The sequence below is a fragment of the Dendronephthya gigantea genome, unplaced genomic scaffold, assembly GCF_004324835.1.
Source record: "Dendronephthya gigantea isolate DGI-Jeju-01 unplaced genomic scaffold, DenGig_1.0 000048F, whole genome shotgun sequence".
In the NCBI taxonomy this organism is placed as follows: domain Eukaryota; kingdom Metazoa; phylum Cnidaria; class Anthozoa; order Malacalcyonacea; family Nephtheidae; genus Dendronephthya; species Dendronephthya gigantea.
In genome coordinates, this window is record NW_021163058.1 from 154,616 (window position 1) to 174,309 (window position 19,694).

Below are 19,694 nucleotides of genomic sequence, written 5' to 3' on the forward strand. Positions count from 1 at the left end.
TGACAAAAAAGGCCCAGCTCTTTCACTACAGCCCTACAGAGCCCAGCATTTTGGTATCTCTACTACGTCTAGGCAGTCCAGCGTTCACATTGAGGGCTCATCTCGGCAAGATGGCGCCCATGGAGCCACAAATGGAACAAAACGATAGAGAGGCAATTCCTGTCAACTTGGCTAAACATTCTCCAGTAAAGATGAACATGGCTTTATTGATTGATTTTATGTTACAGAAGACTTATCATGATCTTACTGTAATGGCAGAATTGTGAGTACTCGTCCTTTGATGCTTGACATTATGACATATAATATATAAAATGTTTTATTTAATTTATTATTTTTATACACTGTGAGTCGAGTTTTCTCCCATGATCGAACTCTAGATGATAGTTTTAGTAGAACGTTACAAAAAAATGCAAACAGGCAAAATTGCTGCCTCACAGTATTCCAATCTCTGGCTTTTGGTATTAAAGAGAGGAATCAGCATACAAGTGCGCCATCTGATGAATGCCTTCTGACAGCATCCTGTAAACCTGGACCGCATGATCTTTACACATTTAAAACCTGTTAAGATAGATGAAGAGATATTGTAAGGCTTCGTAATTCACCACACTCAAATCTATAGTTTAAGTGTAGATTATAATACTTATAATTCGTATTTATGTACATCACAAAATCTCATGAATAGAAACACCTCAATGTCTACAAAATGCATTTTTGCATTAAAAATTTTACCATTTAGATAACTTTCATTTCATTTTTCACTCTCTTTCTCTAGATTACCAAGAAAGTCAGATATTGAAAGGTATAAGTTATTTGAGAATTTATGATTTTCTCAATCATTATCTCTTAATAAAATACAAATCATCCTTGAAATGAATTGAAATATTTAATGTTGAATCTTCTATGTTAATGCTTTTCAATAAAATGTGCTGTAATATCCCTATGGACTATGTACTGACTTTCGCTGTATAATTTCTGAGTGAAAGGTTTATATCTTTTTTAGAAAAATTGCAATCATAGAATTTGCAACAAAATCTCGTCAACAATTTGTGCGTTTATTGGCTTTAGTAAAATGGGCCGCCAGTGCTGAAAATGTTGTCAAATGTCAGGTATGAGGGTGCATCTTGTTCGTTTGCATAATATGCAACAACAATGCAAAATTGAAGTGTTGTAGTTTTTGATATAATTGTCTTTATTTCAGGTGATATCTTCAATCCTTGATCACCAATCATTTCTATTTATTGATACGGCTGATAATCTTTCAAGAACAGCAAGGGAAACATTAATTAATGCAAGGTTGTCTCAGAGATTTTTCCATTTTACTGTGTAGTAACTATATTGGTTAGATCTTTCCTTCCTACCTTTGAACACTGCCTCATGCAGGGGCTTAAAATTAAATATTTTCTGTGACATAAGAATCACATTCATTGAGTTAGGGTTTAGTTGGAACATACTGTACTGACTATTTTAATGGACTGTATTGTATAACAAATAAACTAGTCAAAAAAGTCTTGCATGTCTTCAGCTCAGTATAATAAGAAAGATGAACCATGAAATTTTTCAGGCTTCCTGCTTTCAGTCTTCCAGCTGCAGTTGATGTTTTAACGACAGAGACCTATTCAAGACTTCCTGCTTGTATAAGAGTAAGTTTATTCATTTTGTAAGGTTTTCTAGTGTTGAGACAACAAAACTAGCAAGAGTTGCATGAAGATTAACATAACAAAATTTATCATGAATAACTACAATGACGCAAGGGTCTGCCATGGTCTTTTTCTGGAAAATTGAGGAGTTTCGCATTTATATTAATTATTTTTCCAGTTCAAAGCAACAAAATTTTTAACCCCTGTAACAAAATAGTAAAACATCAGCAACACAACAACAACCAAAGACATAAGGCTGGATTGTAAAGATGATACAAAGATGTTTCATTGTTTGATGACTTTGACTATTTGTGTAAAATTGATTTTTTTTTCTCAAGGATCACATACATCATACATCTATAATACTCTTGCTTCACTTTCTTCCAACAGGACAGAATTATTCCAGCTGATCCAATAACTGGAAATGAAAGAATAAAAACATTGAAACGTTTGGATCAGGTGATTCAACAAAGACTGATCACCTCAAAACTTCCTCCACAAATGAGTAATCTTGTGATAGGTGAGGACATGGTTATTTCTCTGTATTTAACTCTGGTGAAAGTGGTCACATGTCTTGACCTCAATTTAGAGCACATTAAATATAGAGACTATATTAGGATTCGAGACTACAAAGAACAACAAAAATTATGAAACATATTGACATCAAGTGTACACCACTAGTCTTTGACTATGTTGATTGAGAAATTGTTCATAAACTCCCTACTCTCTGGTTATTGTGGACATTGCTGACATACATACTGTCCCTCTATTTCACAGCTGAAGGTCGTGTTAAATTCACTGTTGAGGATGAATTTGAGGTAAACATATTGAACAAAGCATTCTATTTAGCTCATTCATTTTAGCTCATGTATTTTTTATTGAAAAAAATGTCACTGACAAGTGAAGGATAAACGTTTCGACCTTTGTTGTTCCCAATTATTTTGCCAGGAACGAGGAAAGTGATATCTTGCTGGTTCTGTCAATTTTCAAAATCATTGTTACAGCAAGTATGAACGTCAAGCTTATTTTTTACGCTGCAGGTTTCATTGACATTGATGGGAGACGATCCTTCTGTGCCTTGGAGACTTCTCTCCGTTGATTTTCTTGTTCAGGATTTTAAAACTGGGGGTAATTTTGGACAATAGTCAGTTAGTTGATCTTACGTGACGTATTAGAACAAACATGGAACTCCCAACTTCCTATATTGTCTTGAACAGATTTTTTTTCTTTTAGAGGGAAAATCTCTCGTACATGGTTTACAGGTAGTTTATATTTATCCAAGTTTCATTGTTGTGGTTCGCTAAACGCATGTGACGGTTACGTTTATTAATAATTGTTAATATATTTAGGTGCAGTATATTCATCAACTGGCACAATCACGTTTGTTCACTGAGGAATCACCATTGGTTGATCTTTATACTTGCCTTCGTATCCTTTCACAGATATCTATAGTTATTCTTAATTTACATACAGTAAGAGTAGTCATGGCAGCTAATTCAGTATTAATGTTTTAACTACAATTAGATTTTCTTTGCGCTCTTGCCCTTCACACAAAGACGTGCACGAGAAGATGATTGTTTAATCTGATTATTGTTTACTGCTTGCTATGCATGATCGATTGTGGATGATAATACATGTAGCCATACCAATCTCGTGAAATAATCTGGAAAATGGTCACCTAGCCATTTCATATTTTCATGAATAACAGCGTTAAGTAACTGAGATTGCTTTCTGAACGTGAGGAAACGTGCGTCGACTTTCCCTAACTTTCATCCAGATTCTTTTTGCTCGTTGCTTCAGTTGGAAGTTTTGCATTCTCAAGTAGGTACTTTTGACGTGCTTACTCTGCCCCAGACTAGTCCCAGTCCTTTTTCACGTTTTGAGATCAGCCTGAATGAATGAGGTTTAATTCATATGTCATGTTTCAGTCACAACGTTTGGTGCGAGAACGATGGTCAGAAAATGTTAAAATAGAAAACTATGTCGTAGGGCAGAAATTGACGATATCTTTCTGGAGGTAATCCATAAATACATGTTGTGTATAGTGTATACGTACTTTTACCCTCATATAAATGGACATATCTGAGGACTGTGCGTTCCCCTGTTCTTTTAACAAAATCTGCGCCTGGTTTTATCGAAGAATAACGTAATGAATTTATATAGTATAGAGTATAGCTGAGTTCTATAGCTAGGTCTTGTACCTCTATGTTTGCTTGTCTATAGTTGAATAACTGCATTATTTTTATTTTCAATTGTGCATTTTTTAGAAATCCAAAACATAGAAAATGGGAAAAAGGTAACTAGTCTTATGCGACACTTACCGTAGTTCTGTTTTTCTTTTATTTTGAGACTTTAATTAAATGACATACAGTATTTACAACCCTGCATGACTTTTCTATTTGATATGATTTTCATGTACATGTACTGTAGTTTTATTTAGCATAATCCCTGCACTGCCTGACACTTCTCAATTTATTCGCATTACGGCATCAGTATGTGAAATCACGTTTTCACATCATCCTTTGACCTTGTATTTTAAGGCCTGTAACACCGCTATAAATCCATTTGAAGGAAATGTTTCTTTCTTATTTTAGAAAATTACAATGTCTCTATTGTTGTTGGCAATCAAGATCAGAAATCTTCGCTTACTCTGCAACATACTCCAACATTAAAATCCAAAGGAAAAACTAAAAATGTTATTGTATCTGTAAGTTTTTTCACAAGCATCCAAATACCTGTGATAATGCACTTGATTGGTATCTATATTACAGTCCGTCATGTGTGGAACTGTTATTTCTTTTTCAGACCAAGAGACTATGCATTGAAACCATTCTTAATGGAACTATCCAAGCTCAGTCTTTGGCAAAGTTAGAGGTCGGTATCACTAGGTTATATGGCTAGTTATATAAGACATTTGTATACTTGCCACTAAGCTATATATATGCATATACCTCAGGGCTCAGTATTCATATATTTTTTGACCTAGACATTTATAGTTTGCCGTGGTCTTCTATATTCTACCTCACCGTATATAGTTTATAACAATGACTTAGCCCATCCTATATGGCTTGGCACATATTGCTTTTTTTTCAGTATCATGTGTGTTAATCCATTTTCTTAAGGTTGTTAAAGATCTTTTGCTCAATGACAAAAGCACGGAATCGCTGGGTACAGTATTAAAAAAATGCTTTAGTTTCTTCGTCTTCATCTTAAACGTTGACCATTTTGTCATGACAAATTAATAAAATAATGAAAATAATCGTATTATTCTTGACTTCCAACCTGTCAACTATACTGACAATAATATTGTAAATTTGCATTCATAGCGTTACTGGACTCAAAGATTCCTGAATTAACTATCAAAACACACGTTACATCGTCAGTAATTTCTGTTCTGGTTGATTCAAGAACAGGGTTGTATGACATAGCAATAAGTAATTCTGAAGGTGAGATTTAATTCTGAGTTAACAACATAGCCTATACACTGTGCCTTGCAGGCTGAAGAGAATATTGTTGCACCCCATTAAACTTCTATACGTAACTGATGTAGTTCCCTTGATGCAGATATTGTTTTTGTATTTGTAGCTCTAAAGCTTTGTCTTACACTAAAAAATTCCTTGAATAAAGACCTCAATAATTTTGCCAACGTTCTCAACGATGTGAGGTAATGTTTATGTACATACAATAAATCATTTACATATCTCTGACTTTCATTTCATTCACTCAAATTTGACAATTTGTGATTTATAAATTTCAATTTAGATGTGCTCTTCGTGTTCAGCAATGTGTGAAAAATGTTCAAAACATGGCGACTTCGTCAACGTCGTTGCCTTTGGTAAACTTCAGTGATCACGCATTGAGTCAGTTGTCAAAACATAAACTTTACATGAAGTTTCAAATGCACACTTCTTATTATTTGGTAAGCCCCAGTTATCCGAGAATTGCTATAGTTAGATTGTGATAGTCAATTCTCTTCTATTGAATAGAATTGTGTTACTAAATCTCGTTTAGACTAACTCGCCTCTCCGGCACACTCTTTTTCACAGGTGTTTGAGGTTAAAATTGACTCGGAAAGCAGTGAGTTTTGTGAAGATTACTATCTGCTGAAAGTCAAGCCTGCCAACCCGACTCACCCGTCAGCCAAGGAAAGCAGTGAAAGCTCACGTCGGACAAGCAGTTCAGAAAAAGGAGAAAAACAAGTGGAAGGATTCTTTCTCAAAGCAGGACCCCTTGTGAAACTTGATGCTGATTTTATATCTGACCTAACGAACAACTCAAATGATGGTAGCCTTTTCCTTAAAATTTACCTAGTTAATATTTAAGCTGATCGTCGCATGTTGATCGTGGAAAAATAACTTATTTTGCTTCATTTTGTTTTGCAGGCACATTTGTAAGATCATGTGATGTGGTGTTAGACCATTCAGATGGAACGGTTTGTATTCCAAGAAATTTTTTTGGCTTGTAAATTTTTTGTTATATGACGTTAAATTGGTTACGTTAAAAATGGTTTGCAGGGAGAAAATGTAAAACGAATGAAAATTGACAGCGAGGTCGCCACGTCTCGATATGTTCCCAAAGTGGGGGAAGTTTATAGTATATGTAATGCAAGGATTCCGTATCTTATTTTATGTAATGAGGTGAGTGCATGTAACATGAAGTTTTTCAAAATAAGTGGATATACCATTGTCATGTTTGAAAGAACTTAAGAACATTTACGGATGGAAAAACAACTCGCAACTTGCAATTCCCTTGGCTAACTTTGCTCGCTAAATATAAAAATATTTCAAAGTCGTCATGTCGCAGTTACAAGTAAATTGCAATATTTCTGTCCGAGCAAGAGAATTATCCTTTCGCTCCATCAAGTTTCCTGATGTTTAACATTTCTTGTTGCAGTTCAACAAAGCTAAAATTCCTTATCATATGGTCTACAAAGACAAAGTTGATCTCTCCGTGAGAATTCTTGATTTACCGACAGTGGCCAACTGTGACAAGAAAGTTGTTCAACAATTAAAGAAAAATCTTCTTTATTGTACCCTGTCACATGACACGAACAACGGCAGCCAGTGGATATTCAAAATTGTCATGGCAAATCCTCCTTTCAAATGGAATCAACCGAATGCTACACAACACGTTTTGCTTTCTTATAAATCTGGAGGGAAAAGTCGGGAAGAGAAACGAGAGGATTATAGTGATAAATATGTGTGGAGCAAGTTCTTGGACGATTGGAAATCTATATGTCGGTTATACACACACGCTAAAGAGCTTGATGAATATCTAGAAGGTTAGTTTGTTATTGTTTACAGGTAATAAACAATGCGCATTATTTTAGGTGTCATGTACAAACCTGAACTTTCTGTTTTTGTGAAACTGGCCACTTTCTCGTTTCATTCTAGACTCACGCTCCAATCTCTCCAACATTTGCTCAATTCATGATTATTCCTACAAAGAACTTGTTATTGCTTATGGTCCTGATTTTCAAAATCTAGTAAGATATATTAAACATTTCCATCTTGTTTCTTAGAACTTGTCAAAAACTAAACCCAGACATGAAATTTCTATACTTATGTTTAACTTTGCAGGTTACTGTGAGTTGGTCGGTTGTCGAGAAAGCATTTACTTTCTCGTTTTCTCATATTGGAGGTGAAACCTGCGGCCATCATCATGAAATGATAAAGAAAATTCTTCAAAATGAATTTTCTAAACACTACAATCTTCCCTACGTGATTCAGGAAAGTATTTTATGATAACTACGTATTCTGAAAGGTACACAGAATGACATCAGAATGATACGTGTTTATTTTTCGTTTAGATTCTTCACGAGACATGTTCGCCATTTTATTCCTTATCAAAGCTTCCGACGACACTACGTCTGGTATCTATGTTCATTCTGTTTCGCCAGTTGTATAAAACACTCGTGGCTTCAGATTGCTTTGTTTCTAGATGGATCTAATTTTACAAAGTTTTATTTATTCATCTCTTTAGTTCCGTGGAAGCAATATCAGTCCAGCCTTCACAGTTATTCCCCAGTCCTCTAATTGCGTGAGATTGTCGTTCAAAGATTATTTCATGATTGAATTTAATTTCCGCGCTAAACAACTGGTGTCCGTAAGAGGTAATTACTTCACGTTGTTGAATTAAACCTGCAAATTATTTTGTAAGAATGATTTTGATAGATTTCCCTCTAGCGTAGACTTCATACAAAATAATCAGGCGAAAGACTAGACTACCAAGTACTGTAGACTTTCTGAAAGAAATTTAGGATTGAGGTTGATACTGCAGTTTGCATCGTTACACGACAATGCTGACAAACTCGTGTGGCTCTGACTGTTTAGATTGCGCACATTATAAGATTTTCCTGGACAAGTTTCAAGCTCAAATACAGCAAATATATAATTTAAAGGTAAGTTGATTAAATTCCTCCTACTACAGCGGTTATAACTTTTAATATGTATATAACTGCTAGAGTACTACGGAATTCTGATTGACCGTCAGCACCTCTACATTCTAATAAAAAGGTTTAGTAAGGAAAGATTCATTAAATTCCTAGAAAGTTAGATTACGGTTACGAATTAGAGGTATCTTGTCCATGGCACCATGAACAAAAGAAGTGTTCCTATGTGGTGACTAATATAGCTATCACTATGATATGATTGCATTCAAATAGCGTTTATAATTCGTTCTTTATTATACTTCTATTATTCACTTCACAAAATGTTTCCTCTCAGGTATTTTTACAGCAGTATAACGATACGCATACAGATATTGCTGCAAAGAACGTCTACGCTTTAAACTGGGAGTCGTCGTTAACAACACCGTCTTCAACTAGTCTTGATTTACGACCACGTTTTGAGAATCCTCAGAGGTAGTTTTCTATAGTTACGTCATGTTATTATAATGAGTTGTGTGTAGTACAGTGCGGTTACTATATTGTTTTTAGATCACCATATTCAACTGCATACAATGATCTCCGCTCTGTTCCTCCTGTTTCATCAAAACAAGGTATGTTTTGAACCCTACCATATTACAATAACTCGAAATGTTTGTATTCAAATCAGGATTGTCGAGAAAAAAAGAAGATATTTTGAAGTAAACGACTATACTGAAAACAAATAAATATAATTTATGGAGAAGCAATTTTTCTGAACCATGCAGTGCTTTTCCCAGTGACAATTTGAATAGAAACTATATACAATACAATAGGTTTTTCTGTCGGACAATAGGAAGATTGAGGGGGTAATTTCTTTAGATGCATTTGATTTGATAAGTCCTAGCACTAAAATGTGTTAAATACACTGAAAATATAATTTTCGCTGGTTATTAAAGAATTGATTTGTTTTAGGTCTTGTACCACGTTTGATGCCGTTGTCTTCACTGAATTTCCCTGTACCGTCACCAGCCATACCAATGTCTCCCACCGTCACTAACTTTCTCACTGCTCCTGCTTCTGCGCCAAGTACCAGCAGCACATATATGTCTGCACCATCACATGCTTCGAATTTTATTGCTTCGCCAGCAACCCCATATCAATTTCCTATCACATCACCAGCCACGCCTCAGACTGGCGTCCCCTCCCCCGCAGTGGTTGCTCCGTCACCGGGAAGTACGTCATGGTCTGCACAAACACCCAGTTCAAATATTCATCAGAGAATACCGTGAGTACTTTACCATGAGCACGTCGTAAATTAGGCTAAACTTAACTGAACCGGACTGGACACTGAACTCATACTAAATGGAGTGACCTGAACTGAACTGAACGAACTAACCTGTGTGCATTCTGACTTAAAATTGCATGGTTGTACACATTAACGTGAGCGAGGAGTTGAGTTGGAAAGGTGGCAAACCGTATTGAACTTTATCTATACTTGTATATTGAACAAAATTTATCTGGAAGATGGTAGAAAATTTTCCTGTTAGGTTTCCTTTGGTTGAATTAATCTCCAACTGCATTTCATCTCAATCTTTGTCATATAGAGAAAGAGAGAAGCAAGTTACAAACGTATAACTGAATGATATTTTATTTTCCAGTGCTAATCAAAGAACGATGCCAGGCCAGCCTCAAACACAAAGTTCCACACAACAGCAGTCTGGTCGACGTATGTTGAACTGGGTCTCTGTTCGTCCATCACTGATATCTCATGCTTGTTTTGATAAAATAATGACTCCGGCTGTTTTGAACACAATTGGCGGTCATAAGGTGCTGGTCACCCCACTTGAACAGTTCCTCTCCTGTCATTTCCTGTTGATTTATTTCAAGAAAGTTATCACTCCTAAATTTGGAAAAACTCTGGTAAGTCAAGTGGTGTTCTCATGTCGTTACAATCTGACTATAAAAATCGTTATTTTCATTCATATTCCAGCTCATGCCATCACATCTGTGCGTCCGAATCGAAACAAAATGAATAGAACTTCGTACTCATTTCTTTTCAGATGCACCTACCTCAGAGGCAAAATGGATTTGCTTTTAAAACATCGAATTTTAAATTATCGGTGTTTTTGGAAGCCACAACATTTCGATCACTTCATTTAGAAGTTCAACCATTGCCTGGTCAAGGTAAATAATAATTTTGTCTGTGAAAATATTCATTTGTTGAAGGCGTTTTGTAAGAGGTAAAATAGCTACATCGTATAAAAAACTCTCAATGATAATAGTTGCTTCCTAAAAGCTGCATGTTCAGTGTCATAGCTAGGAGATGTGGTGTAGGAGATGTGGTATAGGAGATGTGGTATAGGAGATGTGGTATAGGAGATGTGGTATAGGAGATGTGGTATAGGAGATGTGGTATAGGAGAATTCATACAACGTATCTGCTGACATCGTTTGCTCATTGTTGAACTGTTTATTCTAACTGTTTATTCTAATTTTAACTATTTTCAGAGAATTTTTGGAAAAAAGAAGATCTTCAAGATCTTCAAAAGTTTTTCGAATTAAAGGTGATTGTTATAATGCACGTGCATGCTTGTTGAATCAGGAATAAATGCTGCATGTGGATAGAGTTTAGACAATGTTTAACAACTGCACTGGGATGAATTCCATTCCACAATTCCACTCGCGCGGTTCAAACTTTACTTCCCCAATCTAAATTCATAAGTATTGTGAAAGTGTTTTTGATACTCATCTCATTCAATTCTTCAGGTGGTTTCATATCCTTACAAACTGAACAACCTTGTGTCATTCCTAAAAATGATTTCAGCGGAACAAACAATTTTGAGAGATATCATTCAAATAATAAAACTCGAGCTGGTAAGTAAATATGAGTTGTGATCATTTGAGGCACGAGTTGGTGAATGAACCCGGGCTGTTAGGTAAAAAGGAAGCATGTATAATTTTCCTAGAATTTTGGAATATTCATGAAATGTAAGAAGAAAATTGTAATATTCTAACAGGTCACGGGACTTGAACTCATTACGCTTTGTAACTTGTTAAAGCAACTGCGATCTTATAAATACGTCCACGATTAAATTTGGCTCGAGTTTTTTGACTTGCTAATGTTACATAGGTATAGTTATGGTTTTGATATTTTTCAGGATTAAATATGATTTTTTGTTTGGTAAAAATCTGTTCGTGAATATTTTTTAGCATAACGATCCTAGTCATCTTTGGAATCTCGAATGGTGTCTCACTGTTCCTCCTGGTGATCAAAGAAGAAAACAGTTTTTTGGGTCACCAGCTGTAGTAATTGCTGACAATAACAAAGTTGTTTTCTTCGTGAGTATAATATTCGATAAAAATAAGTTTTACGATAAATCTTCTTCCGAACATCCTGCGCATGCTCCTCCCGAATATATTCCCCTCGAATAAATACAGTGACATGTTGTTAGTTCTTAAATTGTTGCTGGATTTGTTGGCAATTGCCATGCATTATAAGGATTTCTTGTTACGTTTATTAGGGACGTTAAACGATCTTTTAAAATCAACCTCTTGCAGATCCAGTTGACGAGATCTCGATCAAACAAATCAATTGGTAATGAGGATAACGCGATAATTGTTCCTATTTATTTACCACCACAAAATGGTACAACATCAAGCCATGTAACAAGCCTGGATACTGTACCCTCAGATTCGTCTATCAAACTTAGTCCTCATCTCGAGGCAGTAATTGCTCATCTTAAAACCTGGAATGAAACTGCATCTCACCCAGGTTTGTTATTATTGCTTTGAATAATTTTTCCTGTGGCTATGAATTTGCCTCTAGCTATATAGTCCTTAAAGACTAGTTTATACCCCGCATTTCAATTGTACAATTGTTAATAAAAGCTGGCGATGTTCCGCTATAATGGCTGTCGATCACCTATTCCTGTACATTTTTCTACTTTAGAAAATTCCGATATTTTCCCCTCTCAACAAAATATTTTTCCTCCTCACGACTATCTGAAATGCGTCTAAAAATAAAACATTTTTTTTACAAATCCATATCAATTGTAAAAGCACTTTAAAGCTCTGGCATTCATATTTTACATTTTGAATTTGTCAAGGTTACGAAATTATTCGGCAATGATTACGGTCAAATATAAAATCACCACTCACATTCAAAATTGCCAATTCATATAGACCCGAATGAGTTTCTGTTACTGAATTACAAAGCTGCGCTAAATTAAAAAAAAGCATTTTAACAAAACGACACAAGGTCTATAATGTGTTGCTTCAAATCAAATTCTCACATATAATTGTGACATGTTCAATGACTGCTCTGGTGTTTATCTCGTTACCATGATCACAGTCACCTCCACACGTTGTTTTTCCGTCTGATGCAATAATTATGTTGGTCTCAGTTCAAACAGTCCACTCTTTTGCTATATATAGCTTTACTTTAGCCTAAGTTACTTCCTTTCACAGTTTTTTCTTGATTCAGCGCCAAAAGTTGACCCTCGCATATATAATTATGAGTCAACAATCTTTTCCCACGCTATATTGGACCAGAGATCAAATTTGCCAATTTTAGGTGGCAGAAAAATATTTGCCACATAATTCAGTATTAAATGAAGTAATTTGCGTGGTAAGAGAATAAGTGAAAGTAATCAGTGATAAAGTAGACTGCATGCAGGTAGTATTCTTGATACGACTATGTGTGTAAGGGTATAAATTCTTGTATTATTTATATTGTTATAATAACGGTAGTTAATTGTTTCTTGCAGGACAATGTCCACTTTACCCCGCTATACTGTCACTGCTTAAGAACCTGGTTGTTCCAGAGTAAAACAATGGAAAAATTCGAATGGCGCGAATATGAACTGTGACCATCCTGTACCAAGTGTAAGTTTTGAGACGATGTATATATATGTAGTATGATATGTGCATGTCCATTATTATAGTGGTTAGACTCGCATTTTCTCGAGAATGTCTAATAAATGGATACCTGAATTATGACATGTTGTTACGTTGTGAAAACCGACACGGAATGTACGTTTCAGATGAGATCTCTATGTTTTCGATAATCGACCGTCTATTGTAGTTGCTACCTTTCGTTCAAGTGCAACACTGAACAGTACACACCTAAAAATCGCACATCTTGTTGACAACTTGTTGGCTCAACAAGCTTGTAGCAAGCTTGTTGACAAGTTGTAACAAGCTTGTTGAGACAACAGGTTGTAGCAAGCTTGTTGGCAACAACCTTGGTACAGCATTGTCACAACAAACTTGCTACAAGTCTGACAACAACTTGCTACAAGTCCGTCACAACAAGCTTGTGACAAGCAGTGCGAACACAACCTGATATCGGCTTGTTGGAACAAGCTTGCTACAAGTCTGCTGCAGACTTGTTACAACTTGTGCGTTTTTACGTGTGTATTCATAAGGTGTTCACGGCGATTACATGTGATCAGTTCATGAACGCTGGCATGATTGCACGTGAACGAACTAGAAAACGGAATCAGAAGTCCCGTTTGTGAACAATAACCTGATTAATCATACTTGATTAACCATCAAAAGGTGAGGTTGTTTTCGATGGGAAGGTTTGTACATCAACTATAGCACCTGGCTGGAAATATCCTGAGCTGAAAATGGAAAAATGTCTACCGTCAGTTTGCTCCACAAACCGCTCGGTAAGATGACAAATTTTTATTCCTCTTTTATGAAATACATGTTAATAAACACATGTTAAATTAGGTGAACAACGTTCAGTTTAGTAATCTGTGTGCTGCCTCTATTGGCTATGTCAGATACCTGCACTGAAAACCTGAAACCAGCATAAACTAGTCACTAAAAACTTGGGGTGTGCGTCTTGCTTTAAAACATATAACGTCCATGATAGTGATGATACATATTGATCTACTTAAATCCGACAACTACACATAAAACAATGCCGGGATTATGTTAACTGTGATGGTAAATGTCTTAATTATCCGACGTCACTGTCTGCAAGACTCGTCCCCACGAACTCAAAGCTGTTCAATTTTCTTCAACTTTATCGTCGGTCTGTTATAAGATGATAACGTTTATTTTTTAATTTCATTTCTTAATCCAACCCTTGCAGTTGAAGCCTGCGTGCAGTCCACTGTACTCAGGCTATTGCAGTTGACAACCTGTTGCTGTGTTAAAACTCTAATTGTTGAAATTGAAACCTGATCAAGTTGATTATCTCAATACCCAAAAATCGTGTATAAAGATTTAGACGTGTAAATATGCAGGGTGCTAGGAACAGTGAACTTTATTATCAGTAGCCAATGATTTATATCATAATAGGACATATTGTAACCGTTATCTGCATATGTTTGACACTGTTTGAAAATAAGACAAGTATGATTGACATCATTCATGGGGTGTCATTGTTGCGTGTTCTTGCGACAACGTGCATTCATGTAACACTAATCCCTTTTTATTGATTTCATGCTGCTTGTGTAACATAATACTTTGCGTAATAACTGTATTTCGAAACATCGTCTATATCTTTATTCATTGTTTAACCATTACTGATAGAAAACTGGTGATATGTAGTAATGTACCTTCTTAAATTCTTGACTTAATTTAATTGCCTCATTTCATTACGATAATTCGAAATATTGACTTAAACTCTTCATTAACCTTACATTTATATTTATATGCGCTTTAAAAACCTGAAAAGCGTTTGTCTGTCTAAGTACTTTCGTCGCCTGCACGATTATCCTTCAAACTTCAGTCTCGTAAATTTTCGGGTTTTGAGTGGCAAATAACCTTTGCTCGGTGTAATAAGCGCCCAGTGGGTGGTAAAAGTGAAACATACACAATAAGGCGCCGTCTGTAGCAAGCATTTCAAAACCGCACATTTTAAGGAGAATTGTGCTTGGAGAAAAAATTTGTTTCACACTATCACAATCATATGAAATAAGGGCGTTCACATAGTTTAGTTCGACATTGAAACTTTCCTAATAGACTAACGTGGCCTAACGTGAACTGGAAGCCGGCCATGTGCCAATAGCAATGGCAAATTACCGAAGGCGAAGCTCATCTGCATATATCAAAGCTCTCTAAAAGGTCAAGATCAACAATTTATAAACGTCAATACATGAGAAGATTGTGGTTTTATTTTCATTTTTCTTTCACATTTATAATATATACAATAATTTAGTCTCGTATACACTGATACACAATATTCCTCTTTTCAGTTTTGTTTCCGTCATTCCGTGTAAAGTTCATATAGAAACACTTGTGTTATGTAAAATATTCCGTTTTTCTTTGATCTGATTGGTTGCTACGCAATACGGCATACCGCCAAATAGAAATTTTAATATCATTGCGTCGTCGCTTTGTTTACGTTCTATCCTCGTAGTAAGAGCTGTCACAGAATTATCGCATCGTATAGTAAAAGAATTAGTTTACTCTTTTAGTTGAGCTTATGGTATACACTGAAAATGAGTGTTCGTTTGAGAAGGAACCCCGAACCAATATGGTCGAACCGTGAAGTTGAACAGTTTTGGGCTATTTTGGAGCCATACATACGACAGCTGGTTAGCGGCGAGATTCCGACCTTACTTGATGATTTTCAATTTCTTGAAGAAGAAATTACGGACACTGTAAACTATGATAGAAAGATATTTATACAGAATATTCACGATAGCATGTGGCACGGAAGATACAGTTCAGCGGTGGCAAATCTGAAAGCGCTTCGAAGGTTTTCTGGCTCCTGTGGTGTAAGTAGCTTCGACGAAAGCTCAGACATAGAAGAGTTGAAAAGAATATTTATCCAAAGACCCTTAATGAAGTAAGTATAATAAAACAAATATTTTTCTCATATGTAAGTTAGATTATAAATTGTAAAGAAATTGAGCGTGTTATAACAGCGTTTTTAATAGTCAACAAGGAACAGCTATATAGGATCATTAATATTTCAAACTTTCTTATAATGAAAGGCTTGTCTTTGGATCACGTTTTATTCACGTGTACACCGTGTCTGTCTATGCATGAGAAAAATATTTCATTGGGACGTCATGCAATGGCACGCAACAAGCTGTCGAGTATCGTACATATATATATTTTAGAGTTACATAATTTTATATGCCGTTGCGTTGGTAAATTGAACGAGTTATCGATTCATTTGCAATGCAAACTCGATTACGACGCTATTTTTATTGTTGGGAAGTTCTTTGAAACTGTGTTGGATACATGGTCATAGACTGACTCAAAAACATAAAAACTCGTGAAAAAACGATTCTTCGACTGTGTGTAAGGGTTCGTGGAGTATAAACGTTTATCCATGCATGTACTCGTTACTAGTCAGTCTATAGTCTAGTCATAGACATAGGTCTAGTGAGAATCACAAAACTACAATTAAACTACGGAACATGTGGTCATAGTTTCAACAAGATTCCGGATGCTAAAAGTAGAACTTCCTAAATACTAAATGGTCTAGAGTCATCCTGGATCTCTGACCTTCGTTGAAAAAAACTGACGCAACACATGGCAGTCTGAGATGATCTTTCAATCTTTGATCTGAGCCAATCAGCTGTTTCAGCTTCACGTGGGTAAACAGCGTCAACCAGAGCAAACATTGGAACTTGGACAAAAAGAAACCTATCATATGATATGATGAGTGCAGAATTCTTGATATTTAGAACTCAGTGTAATGTTTGACATGAGGAAGTTTAGGCAGCTTCAGCCTTCAAGACATTTTGATTGGCGCTGAAGCTCAACGTTGCCGTTACCGTTGCTCGTTGCTCGTTGCTCTTTGCGCTAACAATCGTCGTCGGCGTTATATTGAATATTATAAAGTAGGGAAAAACGTATTAATTGCCGAAGAATTCACTCTTTCAACCGAATTTAAAGAAGGAAAGAGCAGTGATATTTGCACAGTAGTTCTCAGTACAATATAAGGTTCTTATTGTCTGCTGTTGAAACTAGCCACAAGGCGAATATCTCGATTCGCACTTCTTTGACACTTCTTAGATGAATCAGCGTAGTATGATAAAACAAGTTTTGGAAATAACCGTTAAAAGAGTTGTGTTAAAAGTTTCGGTGATAATTGATGTTCAAAACACGAAATTTAGTGAATACGTGCACTTGCGTTCAGCGGCCCTGTGCGCATGACCATAGCTAGAAACAACAGAGAGATGGTTTTCACAGGTTATTTGAACTTATTTCAACATGAGCTCTCATCTTCTTCTGAAAACAAGTTTTGGTTTCCCACATCACTCATCAGATCTGAGACACTCGAGCAAATAGTTCTGAAGGATACAGGCAGAATAGAACAACGAAGCTGTTTTATATTGCGAAATTAAAAAATTGTGGCAAATATGCTGGCATTTTCCATTTATGAATTGCCCTACAGGAGCTTGGAACCGATACGTCCTTGCTTTAAAACACTCACTGTTGGTATCAAAGCAAATCATGACAGAAATTCATGAATTTTATTTTGACTTTAGTTTCAGAGATCGTATGATTCCAACAAGAAACCGCTGCACGCCGTCTACGAAATACTGAAACCGATTGTGAATGTCTAGTCTTAACCAATCTTGACCATTGCAGACAAACTCACAAAGTGAAAAAAATTGAAAAATGTCAAACTGACAAAGAAGTGTTTTCTGCCGGGTAAACAGGCGAATCGATGGTCCCAATTTTTTATAAATATGTTGTATTTTATATTTATTCTCTGATATAATTATAAACTATATTTTAAAACTTGTAAATACGATTAATGTTATACTGTTAATTTCCCTACTGGAGGTTTATATATATAAATTAAGTCTTGAATATAACAACGGGTAATATATTCACTGTAAATAGATGTTTGTAAATTTGTGTTATTAAACGCTTTTTCAAGATTTTTTGTACCATGAATAAACTTGCCGAATTTAAAAACTGTATGTCATTTTATCAAAAACCATCAAATAGAAGTTTCTATTTTAGCGCATTTGCTATCCTTTTGCGCATGCTCGATATACGCTAAGTCATTGCAATTTTCTAAATTCGTAAGGATATGATGGGATGATAAAAAATTAGCAGAAGAGTGTGGCAAACATTCCACAACATTGATCATATGATTTTGGTTGGGAGTGTGATGAAATGGCAAAACGAACATCAAGTCATGACCACATATAATAATAGTGCTGTTCTTTATTCAGCCTTGAAATATAAAAACAACAATTTTGTACGTATGACAGTAGAACTGTAGTCTTTCAAGGTGGCCATCAACGCACAAGCCGCCGTATATAGCCTACGTGCGATTTAGGAACATCTCTACTAGCAAAGAACATATCAAACTATATCAAATCAAGCTAGGAATTTGCCGCTGGGGAGTCGGTTAGTTCGGTAGCTAGTCGTTCTTCGACGCCGAATTCTAATACTAAGTCTCTATCTAATTTTCGCAGTCGTGGGCTGTCTATTGCATGTTTAAATATTAACAGTCTTATTGCCCACATTGATCAGTTACGTATTTATATGAAAAGTATAAGGTCTAACATTGACGTACTAGCAATTAATGAAACTAAACTAGATTCCTCGATTACAAATAATCAAATTCAAATCCCCGGTTACGACGTTGTTAGAAGTGATAGACAACACCATGGTCGTAACGGTGGTGGGGTGTGTTTGTATGTTAGAAGTAATTTAAACTTTAAAGTCCGTAGTGATTTAGTAAACTCTGAACTTGAGCTACTATTTGTCCAGATTTCTAACCCTCGTTCTAAGCCTTTCCTGGTAGGGACTTGGTATAGACCTCCCAACTCTGCACAGCATCTATTCTCTCTCTTCCAGCAGATAATTGATAAAATTGATTCCGAAAACGCCGAAATGTATCTACTAGGTGACCTAAACTGTGATTTATTAACTCAAACTCCTAATGCTAATACCCTCGAGCTTTCGGATATATTCGACATTTACAATCTTACTCAACTCATCGAGGAACCAACACGAGTGACTAGTACTTCGCAGTCTTTACTTGATCTTTGTGTTACAAACACCCCGGACAAGGTATCAGTCTCTGGTGTCCAGTCGCTTGGTATAAGTGATCACTCGCTTGTGTATCTTGTTCGCAAAACCGCATGGCAGGGAAAAACTGTAAATTCGTTTGTTCATAAACGACAATTAAAGCATTTTAACGAAAGCATATTCTTGAACGACTTATCTACGATTGATTGGAATAATTCTTGCTCGTCAGACGATCCTAATGTAATGTGGTCTCAATGGTTAACAAACCTTACACAAGTCCTAGATAAGCATGCCCCTATTAAGAAGAAACGTATAGGTAAAAAGAAGTCTCCATGGATAACCTCTGCGGTTGTCCAAAAAATGAGAGCAAGGGACTATTTGAAAAAACAATATGACAAGACACGAAATACTCTTTACTGGAATCAATACAAAAATGCTCGGAATGAAGAAATAAATAATAAAAGCAAGCCAAATGTGAATACTTTAAAAACAAAATTGATGTTACTAAGAGAGATCCGAAGCAAATTTGGAGGATCATAAATGAATTAAGTTCTCGTAAAATTAGTAACGTAGCTACAGTTAAAGAAATTAAACATCCAGACAGAGTGATAACTGATCCACCTGTTATTGCGGATGCTTTTAATTCATACTTTACTTCGATAGGTGAAAATCTTGCAAGCAACATTGAACACTCAAATATTGATCCCATCTCTTTTATTAAAC

The 19,694-nt window shown here is 35.7% G+C and overlaps 2 protein-coding genes and 1 long non-coding RNA gene across 4 annotated transcripts; 2 read left to right on the plus strand and 1 right to left on the minus strand.

Annotated features, from left to right (window-relative positions):
* Window positions 1–105: 105 nt before the first annotated feature.
* Window positions 106–13,114, plus strand: LOC114528130 (mediator of RNA polymerase II transcription subunit 14-like). 2 transcript variants are annotated; one of them, XM_028549727.1, is made up of 38 exons: window positions 106–262; window positions 773–799; window positions 1,001–1,106; window positions 1,199–1,293; window positions 1,562–1,640; window positions 2,028–2,157; window positions 2,415–2,455; window positions 2,678–2,765; window positions 2,871–2,899; window positions 2,987–3,065; window positions 3,415–3,458; window positions 3,566–3,654; window positions 3,905–3,933; window positions 4,232–4,344; window positions 4,443–4,511; window positions 4,760–4,805; window positions 4,964–5,083; window positions 5,223–5,301; window positions 5,400–5,556; window positions 5,684–5,921; window positions 6,020–6,069; window positions 6,152–6,274; window positions 6,531–6,918; window positions 7,031–7,122; window positions 7,217–7,366; window positions 7,447–7,509; window positions 7,620–7,749; window positions 7,970–8,037; window positions 8,363–8,499; window positions 8,575–8,636; window positions 8,977–9,289; window positions 9,663–9,924; window positions 10,065–10,188; window positions 10,512–10,567; window positions 10,770–10,877; window positions 11,214–11,342; window positions 11,562–11,775; window positions 12,770–13,114. In XM_028549727.1, the coding sequence occupies exons 1-38, from the start codon at window positions 111–113 to the stop codon at window positions 12,829–12,831; spliced, it is 4,341 nt and encodes a 1,446-aa protein (XP_028405528.1). In that variant the 5' UTR covers window positions 106–110; the 3' UTR covers window positions 12,832–13,114. The 2 variants fall into 2 exon arrangements, with proteins under 2 accessions (XP_028405528.1, XP_028405529.1); XM_028549728.1 differs by lacking the exon at window positions 106–262 and adding an exon at window positions 495–583.
* LOC114528132 lies at window positions 10,574–12,630 on the minus strand. Its single transcript, XR_003687471.1, has 3 exons — window positions 12,296–12,630; window positions 12,162–12,223; window positions 10,574–10,811 (listed from the first exon to the last, which is right to left on the minus strand). It is a non-coding gene; the product is annotated as an uncharacterized LOC114528132 (long non-coding RNA).
* Window positions 13,115–13,411: 297 nt separating the features above from the next.
* On the plus strand, window positions 13,412–18,269 carry LOC114528131. The gene is made up of 3 exons (XM_028549730.1): window positions 13,412–13,675; window positions 15,437–15,810; window positions 17,468–18,269. Exons 1-3 carry the CDS (start codon window positions 13,634–13,636, stop codon window positions 17,523–17,525), a joined length of 474 nt encoding a protein of 157 aa, XP_028405531.1. The 5' UTR covers window positions 13,412–13,633; the 3' UTR covers window positions 17,526–18,269.
* Window positions 18,270–19,694: the final 1,425 nt, after the last annotated feature.

Excerpts from the sequence above, each read along its gene's own strand:
- LOC114528130 (XM_028549727.1), top strand. The coding sequence starts at position 111 with ATGGCGCCCATGGAGCCACAAATGGAACAAAACGATAGAGAGGCAATT. Across the intron at positions 11,343-11,561 it reads ATAACAAAGTTGTTTTCTTC|ATCCAGTTGACGAGATCTCG; the intron begins GTGAGTATAATA and ends AACCTCTTGCAG. Across the intron at positions 11,776-12,769 it reads TGAAACTGCATCTCACCCAG|GACAATGTCCACTTTACCCC; the intron begins GTTTGTTATTAT and ends TGTTTCTTGCAG.
- LOC114528131 (XM_028549730.1), top strand. The coding sequence starts at position 13,634 with ATGGAAAAATGTCTACCGTCAGTTTGCTCCACAAACCGCTCG. Across the intron at positions 13,676-15,436 it reads TTTGCTCCACAAACCGCTCG|TTGAGCTTATGGTATACACT; the intron begins GTAAGATGACAA and ends TTACTCTTTTAG. Across the intron at positions 15,811-17,467 it reads ATCCAAAGACCCTTAATGAA|TTTCAGAGATCGTATGATTC; the intron begins GTAAGTATAATA and ends TTTTGACTTTAG.